This window comes from Carettochelys insculpta, chromosome 19 (assembly GCF_033958435.1).
Source record: "Carettochelys insculpta isolate YL-2023 chromosome 19, ASM3395843v1, whole genome shotgun sequence".
Taxonomy (NCBI): Eukaryota; Metazoa; Chordata; order Testudines; family Carettochelyidae; genus Carettochelys; species Carettochelys insculpta.
The window spans coordinates 21690113-21712516 of record NC_134155.1 but is presented as its reverse complement, the minus strand read 5'-3'; the positions used below and the strand labels follow the sequence as shown (position 1 = coordinate 21712516).

The 22404-nt window shown below is 44.8% G+C and overlaps 1 protein-coding gene across 3 annotated transcripts in view; it reads right to left on the bottom strand.

Annotated features, from left to right (window-relative positions):
* SLC13A5 (solute carrier family 13 member 5) overlaps positions 1–22404 on the bottom strand; it is a 60294-nt gene that overhangs the window by 15069 nt on the left and 22821 nt on the right. For 2 of the 3 annotated variants that reach the window (XM_075013259.1, XM_075013258.1), the window contains exon 10: positions 22046–22207. In XM_075013259.1, the coding sequence (XP_074869360.1) occupies positions 22046–22207 (162 nt within the window). Of the gene's footprint in view, positions 1–13793; positions 15193–16623; positions 16762–22045; positions 22208–22404 lie in introns of those variants that run through there. The other variant, XM_075013257.1, reaches the window with a different exon arrangement.

Here is a 22404-nt window from a genome sequence, read left to right as displayed (position 1 = left end):
ATGGGTGGTTCTAATTAGGGGCTATTCTTAAACCAATGTTCCTGTCACACCGATCTTTTTGCTGCAGCTAACTGGTACCTTTAATGGGTCTGTTCTAGGACAGTTAGAGTAGAGGGAATAGGTCTGTACACAGAATAAGATCAGTTTTCATGTTGGGAGTGTTTATTTTTGACATGTTTGCACTGGGAAAAAAAGAGAGCATGAGTTGTGGTCCTTAAAGAAGCAGGCCTGGACATCAGGCATCCTGGTTCTAGTCCCAGCTCTAGAAGAGCAGTGCTGTCTAGCATTTCAAGCAACAATCAGAAATTGCTGCATTCTCTCTGTGCGTTAATAGTGAATACGCTGCAGTGAAGGCTGCCATAAACAAGCAGAAGCTCCACCACTGTTCAAATCCTTTTAATATGTTAATGAGTTAACAATTTGCCAGATTCAATTATCTCAGCTGTAATAAGTTCTCTGCAGATGGACTTTATTCTAACACCATCATGAGTCAAAAAGAAGTTGATTCTGTGCAATCAGCTAGTTACAGAATGACCCAACTAAAAATGCTCTATAAATGGTTTACAAAAGATATGGCCCTTCATACCTAGATCTAGAGAGTCTCAGCGACATAATGTGAATAAAGGTAGCCGGCATGTATCCCAATACTGTTTAGAACCGCATCTTATACTCTGCCTTCTACAGCAAGGGAACTTCAAACTATAGTTGGGTTCCTCACATCAATCTTCTGCAATTTCTACTTTTTGTACATTCCTCAAAAAGCTGAGAATGATGACTACCTACCCAGACCTCACCATCTGCTGTAAAAATCACAGGCCAGCCTTTAAATAGGTCAGTAGAAATGCCTCTCTGCAATGGAGTTCTGCAGAACTGGATATATAAATTGACCTGTGGGCCAGTGTTCTCTGTAAGCTGAGTGCTTGGGTGGCCACCGAGGAGAGATTCAGGTGCCACCCAGCTGATTAGCAGAGCACCCACAGGCACCAGCATATGTTTCTACTGCTGGTGCACATCCACACATACCTGGGTGCACATAAAATTATTCCACACATGGGTAGAAAAAATTAGAGAGAATACTCCTGTTGACCACCAAGAGCCTGAGAGGCATGTCAAAATGGAGCCATCCAGAATCAGTTGCCACTTCTGAAAATTTTGCAGCTTGGTCAAATAGGAATGATCAAGCAAAGAATCAAACCCAAATAATCTTCCTACCTGACCTGGTTTTGCCACATGGTTATCCTTGAAAAGACAAAAGCCACGTCTATATGAGAAGCCTCCATCAACAGAAGTTACCGTGGGAAGGAATTTCCTGGCAAAACTTCTGTCATCAAAGTGCGTCTGCACATAAAAGCAGATCAAAAGAGCAATCTGCACTGTCGACAGAGAGTAGCCAGACTATCCGGCCCTCTCAACAGAACAGCTGACCGGAAGCCCTGCAACCAGGGCTGCCCAGTGAACTGGGAGCCCTGTCTGCCCACGAAAGGGCACCAGAGTGTCTTTTTAGCTGTTTTATCATGAGAAAACTTTCGAGGGAGGCATTATACCTGAACGGGGAGAGACATAACACTGCCGGCCGACGTGCTGGGTTTTGTCGATAAATTGTCAAAGCACATTTTTGCCATGTAGATGCTCCTTGTTCTTTTACCAGGAAAAGCCGCTCATGTAGATGTGGCCCTAGAGTATTTCATCTCCATTTTGAGTGTCCTAGAGCGAGATTTTCAAAAGCATTCCGTACTGTTCTAACTCATGTCAATGAACCACTGATTTCAATGGGAACAGAATTAGGCCCAAAGCAAGTAATTCTGAAAATCCAGCTCTTACTGACAAATATTAGAGCTGATTAGAAGATGCAGGGAAGGGAGATTTCAATGACAATGGAAAAAACTTGGTTTCATCAAAATTTTTCAGTAAAAAGTATTGTCTGTTAATGAAAAACCTGAAAACTATTTTTTAAAGTTTTTATAACCAGAAAAAAAGTATTTCCAGGTGAAAATTAAACATTTGTTCTGTTTTTGCTCAGGACAATATGGCATTTGGTTGTCAATGAATAATCAGAAATGTTCAAGGAAAACAGCTACCTTTGTGGATGGCAGGGAAGCTTATCTGAAAAATCAATTTTCCATTCAATTAAAACTGACCGAAAATATCCAGCCAGCCTCACTAAATTACATCACTGAGACCAATTATTGCCCAATAGGTCAGCACAGGAGGCTTGTTTTGTTGTAAAGAACAATCAATCTCTCCTGCCTTTTTGAGAATTTGGTTGGCTACAGAATCACAGCCCCTCTGGAAGGATTAGATCCTGTTTCTGCCATGAGTTATTTGAAAACATATTGCTGCCTGACTCATTGAAAAACTACAATTCAAAGAAGGCCAGGCAGTAATTTTGCATGGTTAAATAAAGTACTTAAATAGGCATGGGGAAGATAACATCTTTTTACTTGAAAAAGAAATGGTCACCTCTTTATGTTAAGGATCTATGGCGTGCAAGGGCCCTTACTGAATAATGAAAGGCCACTATTCACTTATTGTAGCAAAGAAACCCAAATGACCAAAAATAGATGTAATACGGGAATTATGGTGTAATCACCAACTCTATTTTTAAAAAGAAACTTACAGCATTATTGCTAGGGATAACGTTTTATTTATCTTATCAGGCATGTTTTATGTCCTTTATAATCTCCTACCTCCTGCTTTTCATATGGTTACAACTTTCATACACAGCAATCAAAGGGGGAGTTTGAACTTTCATGGTTGCCTAAGACATTTTTAGCAAAGTCACTTATGTCAGTTTCAAAAATAAAATGCCTGAATAGGTGTAAAGTAGCTGTGTTGCTCATTGAGTGACTCTTAATATCTACATTTCCAGATATTTTATAGAAATTAGCTGAGTAATTTTAACATTTTATTAATATTGTGTTTCTCCCTAATGCAGTGTGGAAATGGTTAGAGCAGCGGACTGGAAGCCAGGATATCTGGATTTCCTCTTCACTCTGCCTCTGACTAGTTGAATAGCCTAAGCTTAATCACTTCATCTTTCTCTACCTTTTTCTATACACACTAAAACGGAAGTAATTATAATATTTACCTACCACAGTGGTAGCTTTATTAAGAATTGTCATATATTTCAAGAGTTTTGGATAAAAAGATTACGCATAATAATATGTAACAATTAGATATAAAACAAAAAAGCAGTCACGTAGCACTTTAAAGACTAACAAATTATTTTGTTAGTCTTTAAAGTCCTTCATGACTGCTTTTTTTGTTTTGTTAGGATACAGACTAACATGGCTACCTCCCTGTTACAATTAGATCTAGTCACTAATTTTTACTTGTATCAATCTAAACTTTAAAGAAACCATATCTGTAAATACCACCTGATATTATTGATGAGCCGCAAAAGGAATATTAAAAGAGCCTGGGTCACTTTGGCTATGTCTACACTAGCCCAAAACTTCGAAATGGCCACGCAAATGGCCATTTCGAAGTTTACTAATGAAGCGCTGAAATACATATTCAGCGCCTCATTAGCATGCCAGCGGCTGCAGCACTTCAAAATTGACGCAGCTCGCTGCCATGCGGCTCGTCCAAATGGGGCTCCTTTTTGAAAGGACCCCAGCTACTTCAAAGTCCCCTTATTCCCATCTGCTTATAGGAATAAGGGGACTTCAAAATTGATGCGGCTCGCTGCCACGCGGCTCGTCCAAACAGAGCTCGTTTTCGAAAGGACCCCAGCTACTTCGAAGGGCCGCGTCCACCTGCATGCTAATGAGGCGCTGAATATGTATTTCAGTGCTTCATTAGTAAACTTCGAAATGGCCATTTGCATGGCCATTTCAAAGTTTTGGGCTAGTGTAGACACAGCCATTATGTATTAGGGTTCCATTTATAAAAAGGTTATAATATCATACTCATGTTATGGCCATGAGTCATGTTATGAATAGCTATAAGTTATGGTTTTATAACTTATAGACCTGTTGGGCTCCATAACAATCTATTCATCTTTTTTTATCCCTTTATAAATGGAACTGTAACACTAAGATGAATCAGATTGTGTTACAATGTGGTATAACAGGTGTGGCAGGACCAGCGCAAAGGGCCTCCTCAGAGGGAGCCCAAACAAGCAGAAGGTCCTGAGGAGCATCAGCAGGGCACACACAGGCAGCTGGGCAGGAGATGGCTCAGCCTCACTGGGGTCAGCTGACTCCACGACTGGTCTAATAAGAGGCCTTAAAAGCCCTTCACAGTGGGAAGGGTGGGTGGGGGAGAGCGTGAGAGGTGGGGAGCCCAGAGGAGTGGGAGAGAGCAGGTTTCAGAGGAGCAGAGGAGAAAATCAGGAACACCAGAAACCACAGAGAGAGAGTGAGGAGCTTCAGCAGATCAAGATGGTGGACTTGCTACTGCTGCAGCCTGGAGAAGGTACCAGGGGGAATAGCCTGGGGAAGTGGCCCAGGGAAAAGAGCTGCTGCTGCAAGGGCTAAGGGAGTCAGCCCTTGCCACTAGCAGTGCATAGGGCCCCTGGGATGGAGCCTGGCACAAGTGGGCAGGGGCTGCATTCCCCCCAGACCACCCCTAACCCCGGCATGTTTGCTGTATGGGAGGTCCCTCAAGCTTCTACCGGGTTTTCCTCATTTGAGCTCTTGTACGGGCGTAACCCCTGGGGAATTCTGGACCTCACCAAAGAGGCATGGGAGGATCAGCCCAACCCGGGGAGGAACATAGTGCTCCAAATGAGAGACCGAATCACCAAAGTCACCCCAATAGTGCAGGAACATTTAGAGAAGGCACAGAAAGCCCAACACAATTGTTGAGCGACACCCCGGAAATTCCAAGTGGGAGACTGGGTGATGGTGTTGGCGGTGACAGCTGAGAGTAAACTCCTTGCCAGGTGGCAGGGGCTGTATGAGGTGATAGAAGTTGTTGGCAAGGTGGACTACAAGGTTCACCAGCCTGACCAGCAGAAGCCAGAGCAGATATCATGTCAACTTGCTAAAACTGTGGCGGGACAGAGAAGTGCAGCTGGTTGTTCTGGGAGCACCAGCCCCAGAGGGGGACCCCCCCAGAAGCAGGTGGGGATCTCCCGAGTTGACCTCGGACCAACGCATGGAAGTAGCTGACATGATAGAGTGGAATAATGATGTGTTTTCAGCTAACCCCAGAAGAACAACAGAGGTGTATCATGGCATTGTCACCAATCCAGAAGTTACAGTGAATGTCAAGCCCTACTGGACACCTAAGGCAAAGAGAGGGGAGATCCAAATGGAGATTAAGAACATGCTGGAGCTTGGAGTTATTGAAGAGTCATATAGCCAGTGGTCTAGTCCTGTGGTATTGGTACCCAAGCCCGATGGAAGCCTACGATTTTTGCAATGACTTCTGAAGGCTGAATGAGGTGTCCAAGTTTGATGCCTACCCCGTGCCATGGGTAGATGAATTGATCGACCAACTGGGAAAGGCCTGATTTCTATCCACCCTCAGTTTAACCAAGGGCTATTGGCAGATCCCTCTGACCCCGGGGGTCAAAGAGAAGACTGTCTTCTGGACCCTAGATGGACTCTTGCGGTACACTGTCCTTCCCTTCGGGCTGCATGGCGCACCCGCAACATTCCAAAGGCTCATGGACAAGCTGTTGTGTTCACACGCCAAGTATGCGGCTGCCCACTTAGATGATGTTGTCCACAGTCCAGACTGGGGGACACACCTTGAGAAGGTGGAAGCTGTGTTGGGGACCCTGAGGAAAGCTGGCCTTATGGCGAATCCCACCAAGTGTACGATCAGGCTAGCTGAAGCCAAGTACCTCAGGTATGTTCTAGGAAGGGGCGTGGTAAGGCCTCAACTTAATGAAGTAAATGTAATACAAAATTGGCCCCGTTCATCCAGAAAGAAGCAGGTCAGAGCCTTCTTAGGGCTGCTTGGGTATTGCCACCAGTTTATTCACCACTTTGCTGCCGGGGCATACCCACTGACTGACCTGACCAGAACCCGTGGCCCTGACATTGTAAAATGGACCCCAGCAGCCAAGGAAGCTTTTATAGACCTGAAAACTGCCCTCTGCAGTGACCCCATCCTCGTTGCCTCTGATTTCGAGAAGGAATTTATCTTACAAACCAATGCTTCAGAAGTCGGGCTGGAGCTGTATTCTCACAGATGGGGGAGGTGGGGAGGAACTTCCGGTCCTATACCTTAGCAGGAAGCTCCTGCCGTGTGAACAAAGATATGCCATTGTGGAGAGAGAATGCCTTGTGGTGAAATGGGCCATGGAGGGCCTATGCTGTTACCTCCTGGGTGGAAGTTCACCCTGATCACCCCTACAATGGATGCACCGCAACAAAGACAAAAACGCGAAGGTCACCAGATGGTTCCTATCCCTGCAGTCCTCCAGTTTCAAGGTGCAACATAGATCTGGAAGCCAAAACGGAAATGCAGACGGCTTGTCAAGAGTGCACTGTTGCCTGACTCAAGTACTCCAGCCCAGGGTGTTGAGCGGGGGTGGGGATGTGCGGCAGGGCCAGGGCAGAGGGCCTCCTCAGAGGCAGCCCAAACAAGCAGAAGGGCCTGCGGAGCACTCACAGGCAGCTGGGCAGGAGATGGCTTAGCCTACTTGGGGCCAGCTGACTCCATGACCAGTCTAATAAGAAGCCTTCACTGTGGGAAGGGCAGGCAGGGGACAGCATGAGTGGAGAGAAGTGAGGAGACCAGAGTACTGGGAAAGAGCAGGTTTGAGAGGAGCAGAGCAGAGGATCAGGAACACCAGACACCACAGAGGGAGAGTGAGGAGCTTCAGCACATCAAGAAGGGGGACTTGCTACTGCTGCAGCTGCAGAAGGTACCAGGCTGAATTGTCTGGGGAAGTGGCCCAGGGAGAACAGCTGCTGTGCCAAGGGCTAAGGGAGCCAGCACTTCCAACTAGCAGCCGCATAGGGTCCCTGGGCCAGAACCCAGCATGAGTGGGTGGCGGGGCCAGGGTCCCCCCAGACCAGCCCTCAACCGACCAGTGGACTGAATAGAGGCCAGAACCCCAGGAACGAGACTGACTTTGTCACACAGTGCAGTAAAGTTTCTAGGACTACAGAACTGAGAATGGAAAAATTTAACTGAAGAAGGGCACAATTGGCGTTCCCTGTAAGCCAGACACTTGTGCGACCACTCAGAAGAGATTCAAATGCCACCTAGCTAAGTAGCAGAGCTCCCACAGCTGGGTTTTTGTTTCTACTGATGGTGCACCTGCACTTGCCTCCATGCACCTAAAAATTTATTCTGAACATGGACGGAAAAGTTAGAAGGAACATAGGGCACAATCTCTAATTTTGCATGTGTGCAATTGATATCACATGGGGCATTGTGAAGACTTCTTCAAACGATACTTTGAAAAGGGAAAGCATCCAAACCATCAAGCACAGCTTGTGCTGCTACTGATACCCTGGGCGAGCTTTCCCTCTCTCATGCAGTTAGTGCATATGGCTCTACTGACATTTTCTACTGGTAGCTACAGAAGTGGCCATTGTGCAGTAATTAGGAGATTTTATGTGCTAGGACAATCCAAGGTACCACACTGGCACAAACCAGATTGAACAACATAGCAGAGTCATACATTTATTTATATACTCCAACATACATTACAAAACAATCCACCACCTTCATGGAACTGACGCGCAGCTCTAACATCAAGGATTTGCTATTGCACGCCGCTGTCCACAGTGAACATGAATGATCAGAACCCGACAGTTGGTCTGTTAAAGACGCAATTTGTCTCTAATCATTGTTTAAAAAGACACACAATGGCTTGTTTGATTTTAGGACTTAGTCTTGCACTTACATTAGATTCTAAAATCAATTCAGTAAGAATTCCCCAACCCCACCCCCCACACACACACAGATACCTACTCCCAATCCCTGATGCAAAAAATCTTGAACAAATGCTTCTGCTATATTCCAAGTTTCCTTTCTCTAGAGCAGAAATGAGCTTATGCTGGAACATAGGATGTGAATCTGCCAAAAACTGACTCAATTTGGTCCAGCTCTGGAGTCAGATTCCTTTGGGATGCTTATAAGAATGGCCACGCTGGATCAAACCAAAGGTCCATCTAACCCAATAGTCTCTCTTCTGACAGTGGCCAATACCAGTTGCGCCAGAGGGAATGAACAGCCCAGGTAATCAAACAAACAATCTACCCATCACCCATTCCCAGCTTCTGACAAACATAGGCTTGGGACACCATTCCTACCAATCCTGGCTAATAGCCATTGATGGGCCTAACCTGCATGAATTTATCTAGTTCTTTCTTGAACCAGGGAATAACCTTGGACTTCACAACATCTTTTGGCAAAGAGTTCTACAGATTGACTGTGCACTATGTGAAGAAATACTTCCTGTTGTTTGTCTTAAGCCTGCTACCTATTTAATGCATTTGGTGACCCCTATTTCTTTTGTTACGGGAAGGAGTAACTAACTCTTCTTTGTTCACTTTTTCCACGAGTCACGACTATATATACTTCTAGCACATCTCCCCCTTCAAAAAGCAGTTGTTCTACACCTCTGATCATTTCATTGTCCTCTTCTGAACTTTTTCCAATGCCAACTTTTTTTTTTTTTTTTTGAGATCACAGCTGCACACTGTGCTCAAGATACGGGTGTGCCATAGATATATACAGCAGCAATAAGCTGTCTGTCTTATTCTCTGACCGTTTTAATGATTCCTATCATTCTGTTTGCTTTTTTGATTGCCTCTGCACATTGAGTGGATGTTTTCAGAGACCTATCCACAGGGATGCCAAGATTTCCTTCTTGAGTGGTAGCAGCTAATTTAGCCCGATCATTTTATACAGATAGTGGAGTGAATCAGCATTGCTCTCAGTTCAATGGTATTAAGCAGAGTCACGCCTGGTGGGGAGCTGGCCCATAGATTTTAGAACTAGAAAGGGTCTTTATGATGGTTTTGTCTGATTTTTCTGCATAACACAGGCTGTAGAATTTCACTCAACGCTTGTAACTCAAACCTGTCTGTACATTCAAAGGAGAATAGGAATAAATGGTAAATTTAGTACTTGGTCCTGCCATGAGGGCAGGGGGCTGGACTCGATGACCTCTCAAGGTCCCTTCCAGTCCTAGCATTCTATGATTCTAGGATTTTCTGAATGGAGAAGGGTAACGAGTGGTGTTCCCCAAGGGTCAGTCCTAGAACCAATCCTATTCAACTTATCCATAAATGCTCTAGAGAAAGGGATAAGTAGTGAGGGGTAAAGTTTGCAGACAATACTAAACTGTTCAAAATAGTCTAGATGAAAGCAGACTGTGAAGAACTTCAAAAAGATCTCACCAAACTGAGTGATTGGGCAACAAAATAGCAAATTTAATGTGGATGAGTGTAAAGTAATGCACATTGGAAAAAATAACCCCAAGTATACATTCAGTATGATGGGGGCTAATTTAGCTACAACTAGGCAACATCTACACTTACGGAAAACTTCGAAATGGCCAAAGTAAAGAATACTAATGAGGTGCTGAAATGAATATTCAGCACCTCATTAGCATGGTGTCACATTTAGCTCACGCGCAACTCATCTACACAGGGGTCCTTTCCAAAAGGACCCAGAAAATATCAAAATGCCCTTATTCCTATCAGCTGATAGGAGTAAAATTTTGAGGAATAAAGGGACTTCAATGTAGCATAGGGACTTCAAATTATCTGTGGCTGACCCGTGGCTACATGCAAGCCGGCACTTGGAAGTGTCACACTTCAAAGTTGCCGCGGGAGACATTTTGACTAAAAAATGCTGCAAATGCACAGCAGCACTTCATTAGTAATCTCCCGCCACCCTAATTACCATGCCCCCTTCGAAGTTTGGGGCTAGTCTACACACAGTCTAAGAGAGTTCAAAGAAGAGTTAGATAAATTCATGGAACTTAGGTCCATAAAAGGCTATTTGCCAGGGGGTAGGAATGGTGTCCCTGGCCTCCGTTTGTCAGAGGCTGGAGACGGATGGCAGGCAACAATTCACTTGATCTTTGTCTTTGGTCCACCCCCTCTGGTGCACCTGGCCACTGTCGGCAGACAGGATGCTGGGCTAAGATGGACCTTTGGTCTGACCCAGTAATGGCCATTCTTACATTCTCATGTTAATTCATCTCTGCTTTGCAAGGAAATCAGTTCTGGATCTGAGCGAAAGATGGATTTGGATCTGTTTCTCTGGAATGCTTTTCCTCACTTGTGAATCTGCTACACTGATTTATTTGCAGGCACAAAGAAATGCTATCCTACTTCTTTCCTTAGCTCTAAACAACCACCGCCACAACCAGGGAAGATTCTTCATAGAGTCTTCTGTAGGTTGACTGCTCATTGCTAACTAAGGTCTCTGTCCTGCATATCATACATTGTTGTTCCCACATAGTTTGATTGAAGCCACCACCGTCCTGCACCTTTGGGGCTTCTGCAGGCTGACTCCCCTATTCAGGAGTTTCACACTAATGCTCCTCTCCCCATCACCAATCTCCTAGTAGGAAGCAGTGTTATTGCTCACCATCCAACAAAAAGAACCTTGAACTCCTGCAGCTCCATCGGCATAAAGCAGAGCTAAGATGCATTTCAAAACAAAAGAATACAGGATTTGCTCTTGAGAAGGAACACTAAAAGCCTTGTGCCAGCCAGCTTGTCATCTGACATCACACGGAGCCCAAAGTACCAAGCTCCGTCAGCACCAGTAAACAGGAACTGGCTAGTATTCTAGCCCAGCGCAAAGAACTACTCTGTCTGCACAGTCCATTCTGGCTGCAAACTCTGATGCTGCTGTATCTGAAGGGTGCTCCTTCCACACCCTCTGTTGGTGTCCCTAACAATGGGAAAAGCTGGTTACCGTACCCAACATGGAAACCAGAAATATAAGGCCCTCAACTTCAGCTCTTACTCTAAATCATTAATATTCTAATAATCCAAAGAAACATTCGTAAGGTGGATTTCTGTATCTATTTGTACCCAGGAATGCTAGCAGCAGACATAACCTAGCACTGACATAAACAGAGTGCAATTCTCCATGCATTGCAAATACTCAAGGCAATGGAACAAGACGATACGCATGCTTGATCCTAAAGAAAAGCCTATTTGTGCCTATTACACTGGAGACATTGTACAAGGCTGGTTCATCGTTAAAGGCCAGATTCTGACATCCATACTTCCATTAGATAAGAATAAGGAACTATGGCATAATGTCATTGAAATGAACAGCACTTCCTGTAGAGCAAGCTATTACTCAACAGAAACAGAAACATAGGTGTCACGAAGGCACTAAATAAAAATGTCGTCTGCTTGTGGATGCAAACTGGCTGCTTGCAGGGGCAGCCTTGACGTCAGTTGAACAGTCTGCAAAGCCTTCATGTAAGCCAGGGGTCAGCAATGCCAGGCACGGGTGCCAAGGGTGGCACGCTATCAGATTCTCATTGTCATGTGAGGCGGGAGCTCAGCCCTGCTCCTCTTCCCCCATGCAGCTGGCAGCTTGCTCAAAGCCATGCTGCCTGTGGATTAACAAAAGATCAGCTAATGCTACCAATCACCACCCAAACAGTAAAGCTCTGCATCTGAACTTAATCAATCAATGAAGCTGGTGTAAGTAGGACTATAAGTCTACACTGCTTTATCTACTCTCTCTTTGTAGATGATGTTAGCTAACACTCCACAAACACACCTTGACATCCTCCCCAGGAGAAGCTTGGAATTCCTCTCCTGTTCCCTTAACACAAACCAGATCATCACTGATTTCCCTACAGTGACACCAACATACAGCATAATGCAATGTCATCAAGTCCTGTCTTGGGTAACAAGGAAAATGTCCGAGCTGGAGAGGTGATGGAGTTCACCTACTTGTTATCTGGCAGGTTCACATCCTGTGACTTTCCCATCTGTCTTAGAAGGAAAGAATTGATATTTAAAGGACTATAATGTGTAAGAGGGCTCAATGATTACAACAAAAAAGGCTCAATCCCCCCAGGTTCTCTCATTTTACATCTATATGTTCCCCTGCCCACCCCTCCCCATAATAAAATATCTTTTATGCCCACAAAGGGAAACAAAGTTTGATCTCCACTTCGGCATCAACACAGGAAAAAGATCCCCTGGCTGACATGAGAACTCAAGTAACAACTTTATTTTCTCATCTTATAAAAAACTCCCTCCAGTTCACTCCTACACACAGAGCTGGGGAATGCCTAAATGAAGGGCCTTCTGGGAAAATGACATTTCAGAGGAAAGTTTATTAATTAAGTTTATTTAGACAGGAAAACTAAAAACTAGCCCTAGCCTTCTAGAGCTCCCCAATCTCCCATCCCAACTACAGCAGGATGAATAAAATGATTATTTTCAGATCACTGGCAAATGTTAAAAAAATATTCTGAGTAAAAGGAAAGAGTTTGATTTTATCCATTTTTAAGCTCTTGAAAATTTCATTTGATTTTTTTTTTTTTAAAACAAAAGACAGCAAAAATTGGAAAAGAAAAGGTGTTTCAAACTGAATACTTAAAATGCTTCATTCTGAAAATGGTGAGGTTTTAGTGTTACCAAACTGGCTGGAAATTTTCATCCCATTTTAACCCCACCAGTTAAAAATTAGACTTGCAAGTTACTACTTTCCAGGAAGAAGGTCCTTGGATCAGTTCCTGCAAAGTCACTGGGAGTCAAGGGCAATCAGCATCTCAGGACAACACACTGGGCCAGATTTACAAGAGATTTAGGCACCAAAGAGTAGGGTGACTAGATAGCAAAGGTGGAAAATTGGGACAAGGGGTTAGGTATAATTGACACCTTTATAAAACAAAGCCTTAAATATTGAGATTGTCCCTATAAAATTATGCCATCTGGTCACCCTGCAAAAGATGAAGAGAGGTGCCCAGTGGGATTTACAAAACCAGCCGAGCAAGATATGTGCTAAACATTGATTGATTTCATTGCATTTGGGTAGCTGTTTAGACAAGTGTTGGTTAGACGCCCACAATCCTAACAGCTCTTGCTTGAGCTGGGATCTTCCTTGATGCGTTGACAGATACTACTTGTTAGGTGAAGTTCATCAGTCACAAAACCCTCCTATCTGCTGTGACCTCAACCTGCAGTTATAGGGAGAGGGCCACCCACATTGCATTGGGCCCTTGGCCAATCTGCACACTCTAAGTCTGCCTGTCTGATTGGACATATTCCTGGAGGTTTCATCCCTTAACATAACCTTTCATTAAAGGTTCAACTTTAATTCCTGGAGGCTGGGCAACCCTAACTGAGAGAGACTGGGCATATCTTTTGGAGAGGATAAATGCAACTCTCACAGTAGTCAAGGGAATTGAAGGTGCTCAGCAGTGTTCCCTCTAAACTGAGTGCATAGATGGCCACTCAGGAGAGATTCAGGTGCTGCTCAACTGATTGGCAGAGCACCCACAGCCACCCCCAACTGGTAGCATGTGTTTCTATTGGTGGTGCACATCCACACTTGCTTTGGAGCACATAATTTATTCCACCTGTAGATGGAAAAAATTCAAGGTGACAATGGTGGCTCGGCCCTTTAAAAGTTCAGGTCCTTAGACACTGAATTTAAATAATTATTAAACTCTTTTCCCTGCAGGACATCCCTCTTGCTTCTGGTCCATTGGTTTTTTGGAGATAAATATTTTCCTTTATCTTAAAGGCAGAGTCATACTTATTTTTTCCAGTTCTAGGGGAAAAAAAATCATATCATCTCACACCCATCAACTCATTCCCTTAGGGACCAAATCCTGCAGCCATTATTCAAGCTGACCTCCCAGGGTGCAGGACTTGGCCTTTCAACCCTCACAACACCCCCGTGAGGTAAGTAAGTAGCACTGTCCTCATTTTGCAGCTGGGGAAACTGAGGTACCAAGCAGTTCAGTGATTTGGTCAAGGCTACATAGTGATTGAGGAAGACACGCAGGAAGTACCTGGTATCCAGCCCTATGGCTACTACACTGGCTCATGGGGCTATGGCTTCCACTAATTTAGTCCCCAACTACTAAATTAAAACCTTCCCATAGAAGTATGACCAGACACTTGGCAGCTGTCTGGCGCCAGTGGCTTCAGAATCCTTAAGAGCCATCAGGGTGCTATTCCAATATCAGATGCTACAAAACATTTCACATACAGAACCTTAGTCAGACAGAACAGTCATTGGCGCCCCTGGACTCAGTCCTGTAGGGATCCGTGATTGAGGATTTCAGGACTCAGCCCACAAAGGGCTTTAAATTCACTCTCTGGTTATTGCTCTATTTTGATACAAGTGATGTGTGTGTTCTCACTGAAGAGCTGGTCCTTCGGCCCCATCTTCAACCCAGAATTAAAGAGTTAACTAACGTTATGCTGGTAGGCACTTGAGGGGTTAATCTAGGAGGTCTCACTGCACCTTAAAGGCAGACTGGCCATCTTGATCACTTCCAGGTTGTCTAATAAGGTCATTGCCCTGATGAAACCACACATATGCCTGAGTGCAACAACATGAAACTGACCCAAATTCAGCCTTGCCTCACTGCCAAGTCATGGACCATGTTAATCAACTGGACTCTTCACAGCTGTGTGCTAAGGTGCAAAGATTTGGGAGGGAAGACAAGGCTTTGGGGAACATGGCTAGCTCTGTCTTTGGAAGGAATTGTTCTTGCTACCTGCCAGAGCCCCGTCTGAATGAACCGTTCCTGCAGTAGCTTGCAAATGACAATTAGGAGGCTCAGTCCAAGTGCTCGCTAGTTACATGGAGATTCGATCCAGTGATTGCAGTGCAGCTTCTATTCCACTGAATAAAGTCAAATAAAATCTTGAGCAACATTCCTATCTGCTTGGAGACACCCAAAGGTCACATCACAGGCATGATAGGGATACAGACCCTCAGACTGCTGTGCGGAAGCAGCATATCTGGCTCAGCCATGGCTGGAATTAGTTGATTTGCACCTGACCTGGAATTTAGACCTCAAAATGTTACGTTCATCTGAACCCAGCCACCAAAGGTGCTGATCAGGCTCAAGAGGAGATGGGGAATGAAGAAATGGTACTTGAGATCCTTTGGGTTTTCTGACAAATTCTTTACTCCTCACTTTCCGGCTGTGGCATTGGCCCAGGATGGGAACATGTCTAAGTTGAACATAGGACGTCCCCAGGTATTGATGGCCAAAGTGATGCAGAGGACTCCAATAATGTTCATCACTATCCCAGATTTAGCCTGGAGAGGAATAAAAGAAAAATGAAATGCCGGCACAATGAGTCTCAAAGGATCTGCCAGAACCCATTAGCGCAAACACAATGAAGAAACTTGAAGGCGGACGTTGGCACCTGATCCTATAACAGCAGGGCAATAACCATTGTGCTTGCTGTTCTACGCTCTTCTGTAAATGGAGCTGCCCTGGAACATGGTGCAAACTCTAAGCTTGGTAATTAGCTTGGAATCTTGAAAGACCATCAAACAAGAACTTCCATTGTTATAGCAGTGAAGGTCCCAGGATAATAGAGAGACAAGATAGTATCTTTTACTGGACCTACTCAAACGTTTCTCTCTCACCAACAGAAGCTGGTCAAATAAAAAGCTCCTGCTTCACCCACTTTAACAGTCAAACAAGGCATTTTTATTGGCCAAGGGCCTAATTCTGTCACTCTGAATCAATGCTACCCTACAGCTTAAGTCCCCGTACACTATGGAGCTCAGAAGTGTGAACTAGCCACCTCCGATGAGTGATGTAACTTACGCTGACTTAAACACCTGTGTGGACAGCAGCATTTCCTCTGCTGACATAGGGCTGGAGTAATTAAGAGTGCTCTCCCAATGGTTTAGAGTGTCTATGCTGGAGACCTTGCATTGGTGGACAAACTCCAGAGAGCCCCATTGACTTAACCATAGCTCCTCATGGTACAGTGGTTAGCCTGCACTACAGTAGTTCCAGGATCTGTCAGACTCACATTGAGCAGGGTGTTTTGCTATTGGCCACAATGGGAACAGAATCTGGCTCCCAGCTATGCTGATGCAAACCTCCTGGTGACAATGAGATTGCAGGGAGAACAATTTTACCCTGTCTGTATCAAAGCCCTAGCAACAGATTTCAGAATCAGCAATTTTATCCGGCATGACAATCACTTGGAGTGACACACCGCTGCTTTTACACACAAGCTCCTATCACAACGACACGGGGTGGTAACATTACAGGCTGAAGTTCTTTACATGTAACCCACACCACCAATGGGAGGGGCAAAGGGGGCATTTGCCCTGGGGTTCAGCAATTTAAAAGGGCCTGGGACTCCAGGGTGCTCCTTCTGCTATTGCAGGAGCAGCAACAGCCTGCGCTGCAGGACCTTTAAATCACTGCTGGAGCCCTGTGTGACACAGTCCGGGTACCACTGAGGCTGACTGCCCCTATTCCTGCCCCTTGTGCCAGAGAACCCTCCCCTGCACCTGAAGCTCCGCCCCTTTTGGGACCCCAGAGCTGAGCCCTGCCAACATTGCACACAGCCTGGCGAAGTCTGTTGCCCATCCTGCCTCTAATTCTTGGAAGCCAAGGAGCTGTGGAAATGCCAGCCCATAAAACTAAGCTACATGGCATTTACAGCACAGGGTAATGCAAAGGTTTGACTCCATACCAGGGACTCATCATCATCATCTTACCATGTCCGAAACACGGAGATGACCGTAGGAAAACACAATTGCGTTGGGAGGTGTCGCCACAGGAAGCATGAAGGCAAAAGAAGCGCTGAGTGTACAAGGGATCATGATGTACAAGGGGTTGACCTCAATCGATTGCGACTGAGGGAAGAGAGAACAGGTGGAGCATTAGACACGTTCAGAAAGAGGAACAGTCAGAAACCTATGAGATCCTACAGGCACTGCAGCTCATTGCCAGCATGAGGCACTGCTGAGAAGTAAATTCATGGTTCCCTGGGCTGCATTTACACTGAAGAGTTATTTCAGAATAAGATATTTTAAATTATGTCATCATAACGCTGCTACAAACAAAATCCATTTTGAAATAGCACCCAGCTATTTCAAAATAGCATTTCAAATTAGCTCCATTGGGCATCATTATGGCTTATTCGTCTTGCAATGAGTTTTACCAATTTTGAAATAATGCACCAGCTAGTTTGAATGTATTTAGAAAGAGCATGTGCGTAGTGTAGATGACCACAAAGTTATTTCTAAACAACAGCTGTTATTTCAAAATAACTCTGTAGTGTAGAAGTAGCCCTGGACTCATCTCTGCAAAGACAGCTTCACTAAACAGGAAGTTGATTCTAACCAGACCTTCATGGGGCATACTGCATGTTATTGATATAGATCAGGGTTTCCACCCTATTTCCAGAAAGTGGGACCTGGGTTAATGGTTTGAATGCAAGACTAGAAGCTAGGAAGCCTTCATTTCTAAGACTATGTCTACACTACCCTAGAAAATTGACCCCCTCAGGGTTGATCTTCCTGGGTTCAATTTTGTGCATCTAGTATGGACACATGAAGTTGATTTCTCTACTCCTTGGGTGTGTCTACACTAGCCCAAAACTTCAAAATGGCCATGCAAATGGCCATTGCGAAGTTTACTAATGAAGCACTGAAAGAGATATTCAGCACCTCATTAGAATGCGGCAGCCGTGGCACTTCGAAATTGACACGGCTTGTCCAGACGGGGCTCCTTTTTGAAAGGAGCCCAGCAACTTCAAAATCCCCTTATTTCTGTCCGCTGGTCATGTCCGCTGCATGGCCATTTCGAAGTTTTGGGCTAGTGTAGACATAGCCCTTGTGAGATGCAAGGCGTAAGAGAGGTCGAAGGGAGGAACTCTCCTGTTGACCTTCCAGTCAAGTTAGCCAAGCGTAGATACATCAATTCTAGCTACGCCATTGCCATAGCTAGAATTGCATACTGTGGTTGACCTACTTTGCCTGGGGTAGAAGTAGCCTAATACAGGAGCTGGAACAGACTCTTCTGTCCTTGGACAAGTCATCTGGAGCGGGACTTTCAGAAGCACTCAGTGCAGGCATAACTTAGTTCCCATTGAAAGTAACAGGCATTTCACCTTTACCTTCCATAGGAATGGTTTTAGCCCCATGCTGATCTGACAGTTGATCCACAACTTCTCCAGGAGTCATGGGAACTCTAGCTGCTCAGCACCTTTGAAGAGTCAGGTCCTCAAGAACACTTTCTTACAGTTCCTTATTGGTAAAATGGGAATAGTGTTGTCAAATGTAAAGCATTTATTACTTCATTGGATATTTATAAGAATTAGTGTAAACATGTAGGGCTAAATCTTCTTGTTCTGTATTTGAACAGCACCTAGAACAGTAGAGCTGTAGTCCATGGCTTGGACTCCTAGGCACTATAATACATTTTGCCTGGGCAGGGGCAACCAATTCCCATCCAAGCTAAAGGCAATGGCACATGTACACTCGAGGGCAGTATTTGGCTCTAGAATGTTTTCAGAGCCCTTTGGAGGTGATCTATCTGCATATCTGAGGTACTTCTGTGACTCATTAGTGTAGTTTTGAATTGCCTCCCAGTCACAGAATCTACAAACTGCAGTGCTGGAAGGCACCTCACAAGGTCATGTAATTTAGCTACTGTGGCAGGACCAAGTACACCCAAAGCATCCCTCACAGGTGTTTGTCCAGCCAGTTCTTAAAAACCTGCTATGATGGGGTTTCCACAACCTCCTAGCTCTCTCACCTAAATCTCCCTGGCTGAAGTTTAAGCCCCTTTCTTATCCAACCTCCAGTGGACTTGGAGGATAACATGACAGTCCTAAACATGCATTTATCCTCACTGCCTCTCTGTGAAATTTGGGAAGAAAGGCTGAGGTTCAGCCCCTCAGCTGGTATAAATCAGTATAGCTTCACCGTCTTCAGTAAAGCCACACTGATTTATGCCAGATGAGAATCTGGTCAGAACAGACCCAAATATCATCATTACACATTGCTATATATTGAATCTCTGTACAGGCAGGTTTCACAAGGTGAGTACTCTTGTTGTACTGAAATTGCATTCCACTAATGAGCTCTACAGTCACCCTTTAACTTCTGTTGTGTTTTTGAAAAGATGTTTACCTGATGTATCAGTTTTCTTCATGTTGGTTTCCCACTCTTGTTTTCCTACTGTCTACCCCTTCTAAATAAAAAACATACAAGCACTCTGTCCCAGGCCCATGACCAGTTGCACAGCAGACGTGCAGCTGCCCAGGAAACAAAGCCATGGAGGTGGGAAAACGGGGCAAAGAAATGCCAGAAAAACCTAAATGGGGGAACAAATATGCTTGCTCGCCCTGGATGCTAAAATGCCTAGTTATAGCTCTGCTTTGTCCTCTTGGGATCTTCTAGGTATTCTCTCTGGTTCTGTATGCATGGAACTGGCCAACACTGGATTGGTTCAATTACCTTGTACGTTCCCATGTGTAGTTTTTCCCTCTTAAACAAAGCTTGTTACACGGCTGGTTTATGTCACTTCACGATTCAGTTTTGGCTGCAGAGTAACATATATAAATGAAGCTTGGTGCCTCTGCATGGTATAATTTGTGGTTCTGGTCAAATTTATATGGAGTTTTTATTTGATCTCAGACGATGCTCTGAGACTGTTTGTCAGAGTGATATAGGCAACTGATTATAATTACTAGACTCATGGAGCAAAACTTTTAAACATTATGCCTGTTTTGTGGGCTGCTCCAGTATCCAGAACTTCTATGTCCATTTAAGTCACTGCCAGCAAAGCAGCCTGGTTCAGGATAATTTTACTTGGAAGAAGAGACTAAAATTATTTACAAATAAAGACAAAGCAACCTATTCTTGTCTGCGCTAGTGCCAACTCTGCTCAAAATGTCTGTGGCCATTTTGTTTCCTTATGTGTCTTCCTAAGATTTAAAAATATTCTGGTTTACCCCGCACAATGACCCCAACAAGGATGCTCTCGTCTTTGGTGTTAAGAGACAGAGATAGATGAAATATCCAAAGGAAATGAATGAAGAGTGTTGGATATTACTGGAGAAGAATAAAAATCTGGGGGATGAGAAGGGGAAATGTGGAGTCCTTCAAGAAGACCATCCCAAGCAGCAGAAAACAACAGTTTACACATCTACAGCATTTGCAATCCCAAGACACCCACAGTATTTCATCGACATCATTTCTCCCCATTTTCTGCACCTTGGGTCATTGTTTAACATTTTATTCCTACTGTGCAGGGGTAGAAACACCAGAAGTAAGTGATCACACAAGGGCTATGCCTAGACTAGCACCCCCTGCTTTTGAAAGGGGATGCTAATGAGGCACCACAATGAATATGCAGCACCTCATTAGCATAATGGCAGCCACGGCACTTTGAAAGTGCTGCTTTCGACAGCACGCGGCTCATCTACATGGAGTCCTTTTTGAAAGGACCCCATACATTTTGAAATCCTAACCAAATAGGAATAAGGGGATTTCCAAGTATGTGGTGTCCTTTTGAAAAGGACCCTGTGTAGATGAGTCGCATGCAATCGAAAGCAGCCTTTCAAAGTGCTGCACCCTCCATTATGCTAATGAGGTGCTGCATATTCATTGCAGTGCTTCATTAGCATCCCCCTTTCAAAAGAGGGATGCTAGTGTAGACACAGTAAAGGTGCAGGGCAATAGAAAAAACAACCTCTCAGTACTAAATCTACCCCTCCCTAAGTCAGGAAAGCACTTATGCTTAAGTTTATCCCTATTGGCTTCAGTGGAATGTTAACACGGGGATATGCAAAGTGGGGGGGTGGGCAAAATTTTGCAAGGAGGCAGCACAGGAAAAAAAAAAAGAAAATCAGCTGCTGGGTCTCTGGCTCATCCATCTTATTAAAAATGTTTTATGTCTGTGTATTCACATTTATATACTGATTAATAAAGTTTTCACATTCTACATACTTATTTTCTTACACACACTAAAAGGGTTTATTTTTCTATGTGAACATAACTGCAATATCTGTCAGTTTGGATTATATTAGATAGGCTTGGGGAGTAGGGAGGCTGCTAACTGCCAGGACAAAAAGTGGAACCAGACAAAAAAAGTTTGCTCCCCCCTGCTTAGCGTATGCATGAGGTTAAGTACTTCTCAGGTGCTTAATCTTATGTTTAGGGTCTATTGACTTCAACAAAGCTCCCCTGAATGGAGGACTTCACAGGTGAATGTTTTTGATGGGGACTGGCAAACCCACAGGGAAATGCAAGATAGAACTTTTAATCTCCCGCCTGCTGGGTGAATACAGCCCAGGTCCTGACCAGCTCATGGCATTATGTGGGCTATGTAAAGTGAGCAGGATGGCTCAGTCCACATTCCTGTGGCCACATGCCCGCAGTGCACAAACCATTACCACAGTTAGCATTAACTGGCCTCCTAATGGACAGTCTCAGGAGAAGGGCCAAGGAAGCAGAATTACTTCCTCACTCCAGAAACTGGCCCATCAAAGTTGATGAACAGTATCAGAGCAGTGCCAGGGGAAGTCTGTAGTGCCACTACCTCTGTGATACCTGGCCTGTGGACAAACAAAGGACTCTTCCTCCAGCAACAGAGCCAGTTTTGGTGTCTGATAGGTTACTCACCTTATGCTTTTGGAGTAACCCTACAGGCACAAAAAAGTCCCTTGGCTTACAGCCCATGCACCACAGATAGCTGAGAATAGGTCCACCAATGGAGGGGACAAAGGGAGTAGTTACCCCCAGACCTGGCACTTCAAAGGAGCCCCCATCTTTGGCTGCCACTGCTGTCAAAGTAGAAGTGGTGGCAGCTAGAGCTCTGGACTCCTTTGAAGTGCTAGGGCAGCACTTGCCAGCCCTTCAAAGCAGGGGGCCAGCACATGGTCCAGGTGGCACGGATGGTGGAATCTCTTAGGCCCCTCCCCTTGTCACTGGCCGCACCCCTTCCTGGGTACAAAGTCAAGCTCCCCTCTCACCTTTTCCCCAGGGGCCTGCATCAGCTGTCAGCTTCACTGGCAGAAAATGTAGCATGGCTCTATTTCTAAAGACCTTATCGATTTTTCCTCAATATTTATATCAATTTCCCAGATCAGCATTGAGACAAACCCCCAAAGGAAAAAAAGAATCTTACCAAGGATGCAAAGACAGGCAGAAAGAGGGTGGCTGTAGCTACATTGCTAGTGCATTCAGTGAAGACAGCAACAACCAGCGAAAGGATCACAGCAATGGCCCAGGGTGGAACAGCATGCAGTGGGGTCATCTGATCACCCAGCCATTTTGACAGACCAGAAGCCTGACAAGATCAAGAGATGCATTTCAATGAGGCACAGAACTCTAGACTACTGCTCATGTTGTATGTAGTGTCAAACCCAAACACAAACAGGGAAACAGGCCATTGACACTAGTGGTTAGGTCAGCGAGAGGCAACTGAGGCCAGGAAGTGGGCCACAGGAGGAGCCCTCCTTCCTCTCAGTGGTCCGCAAGATTATA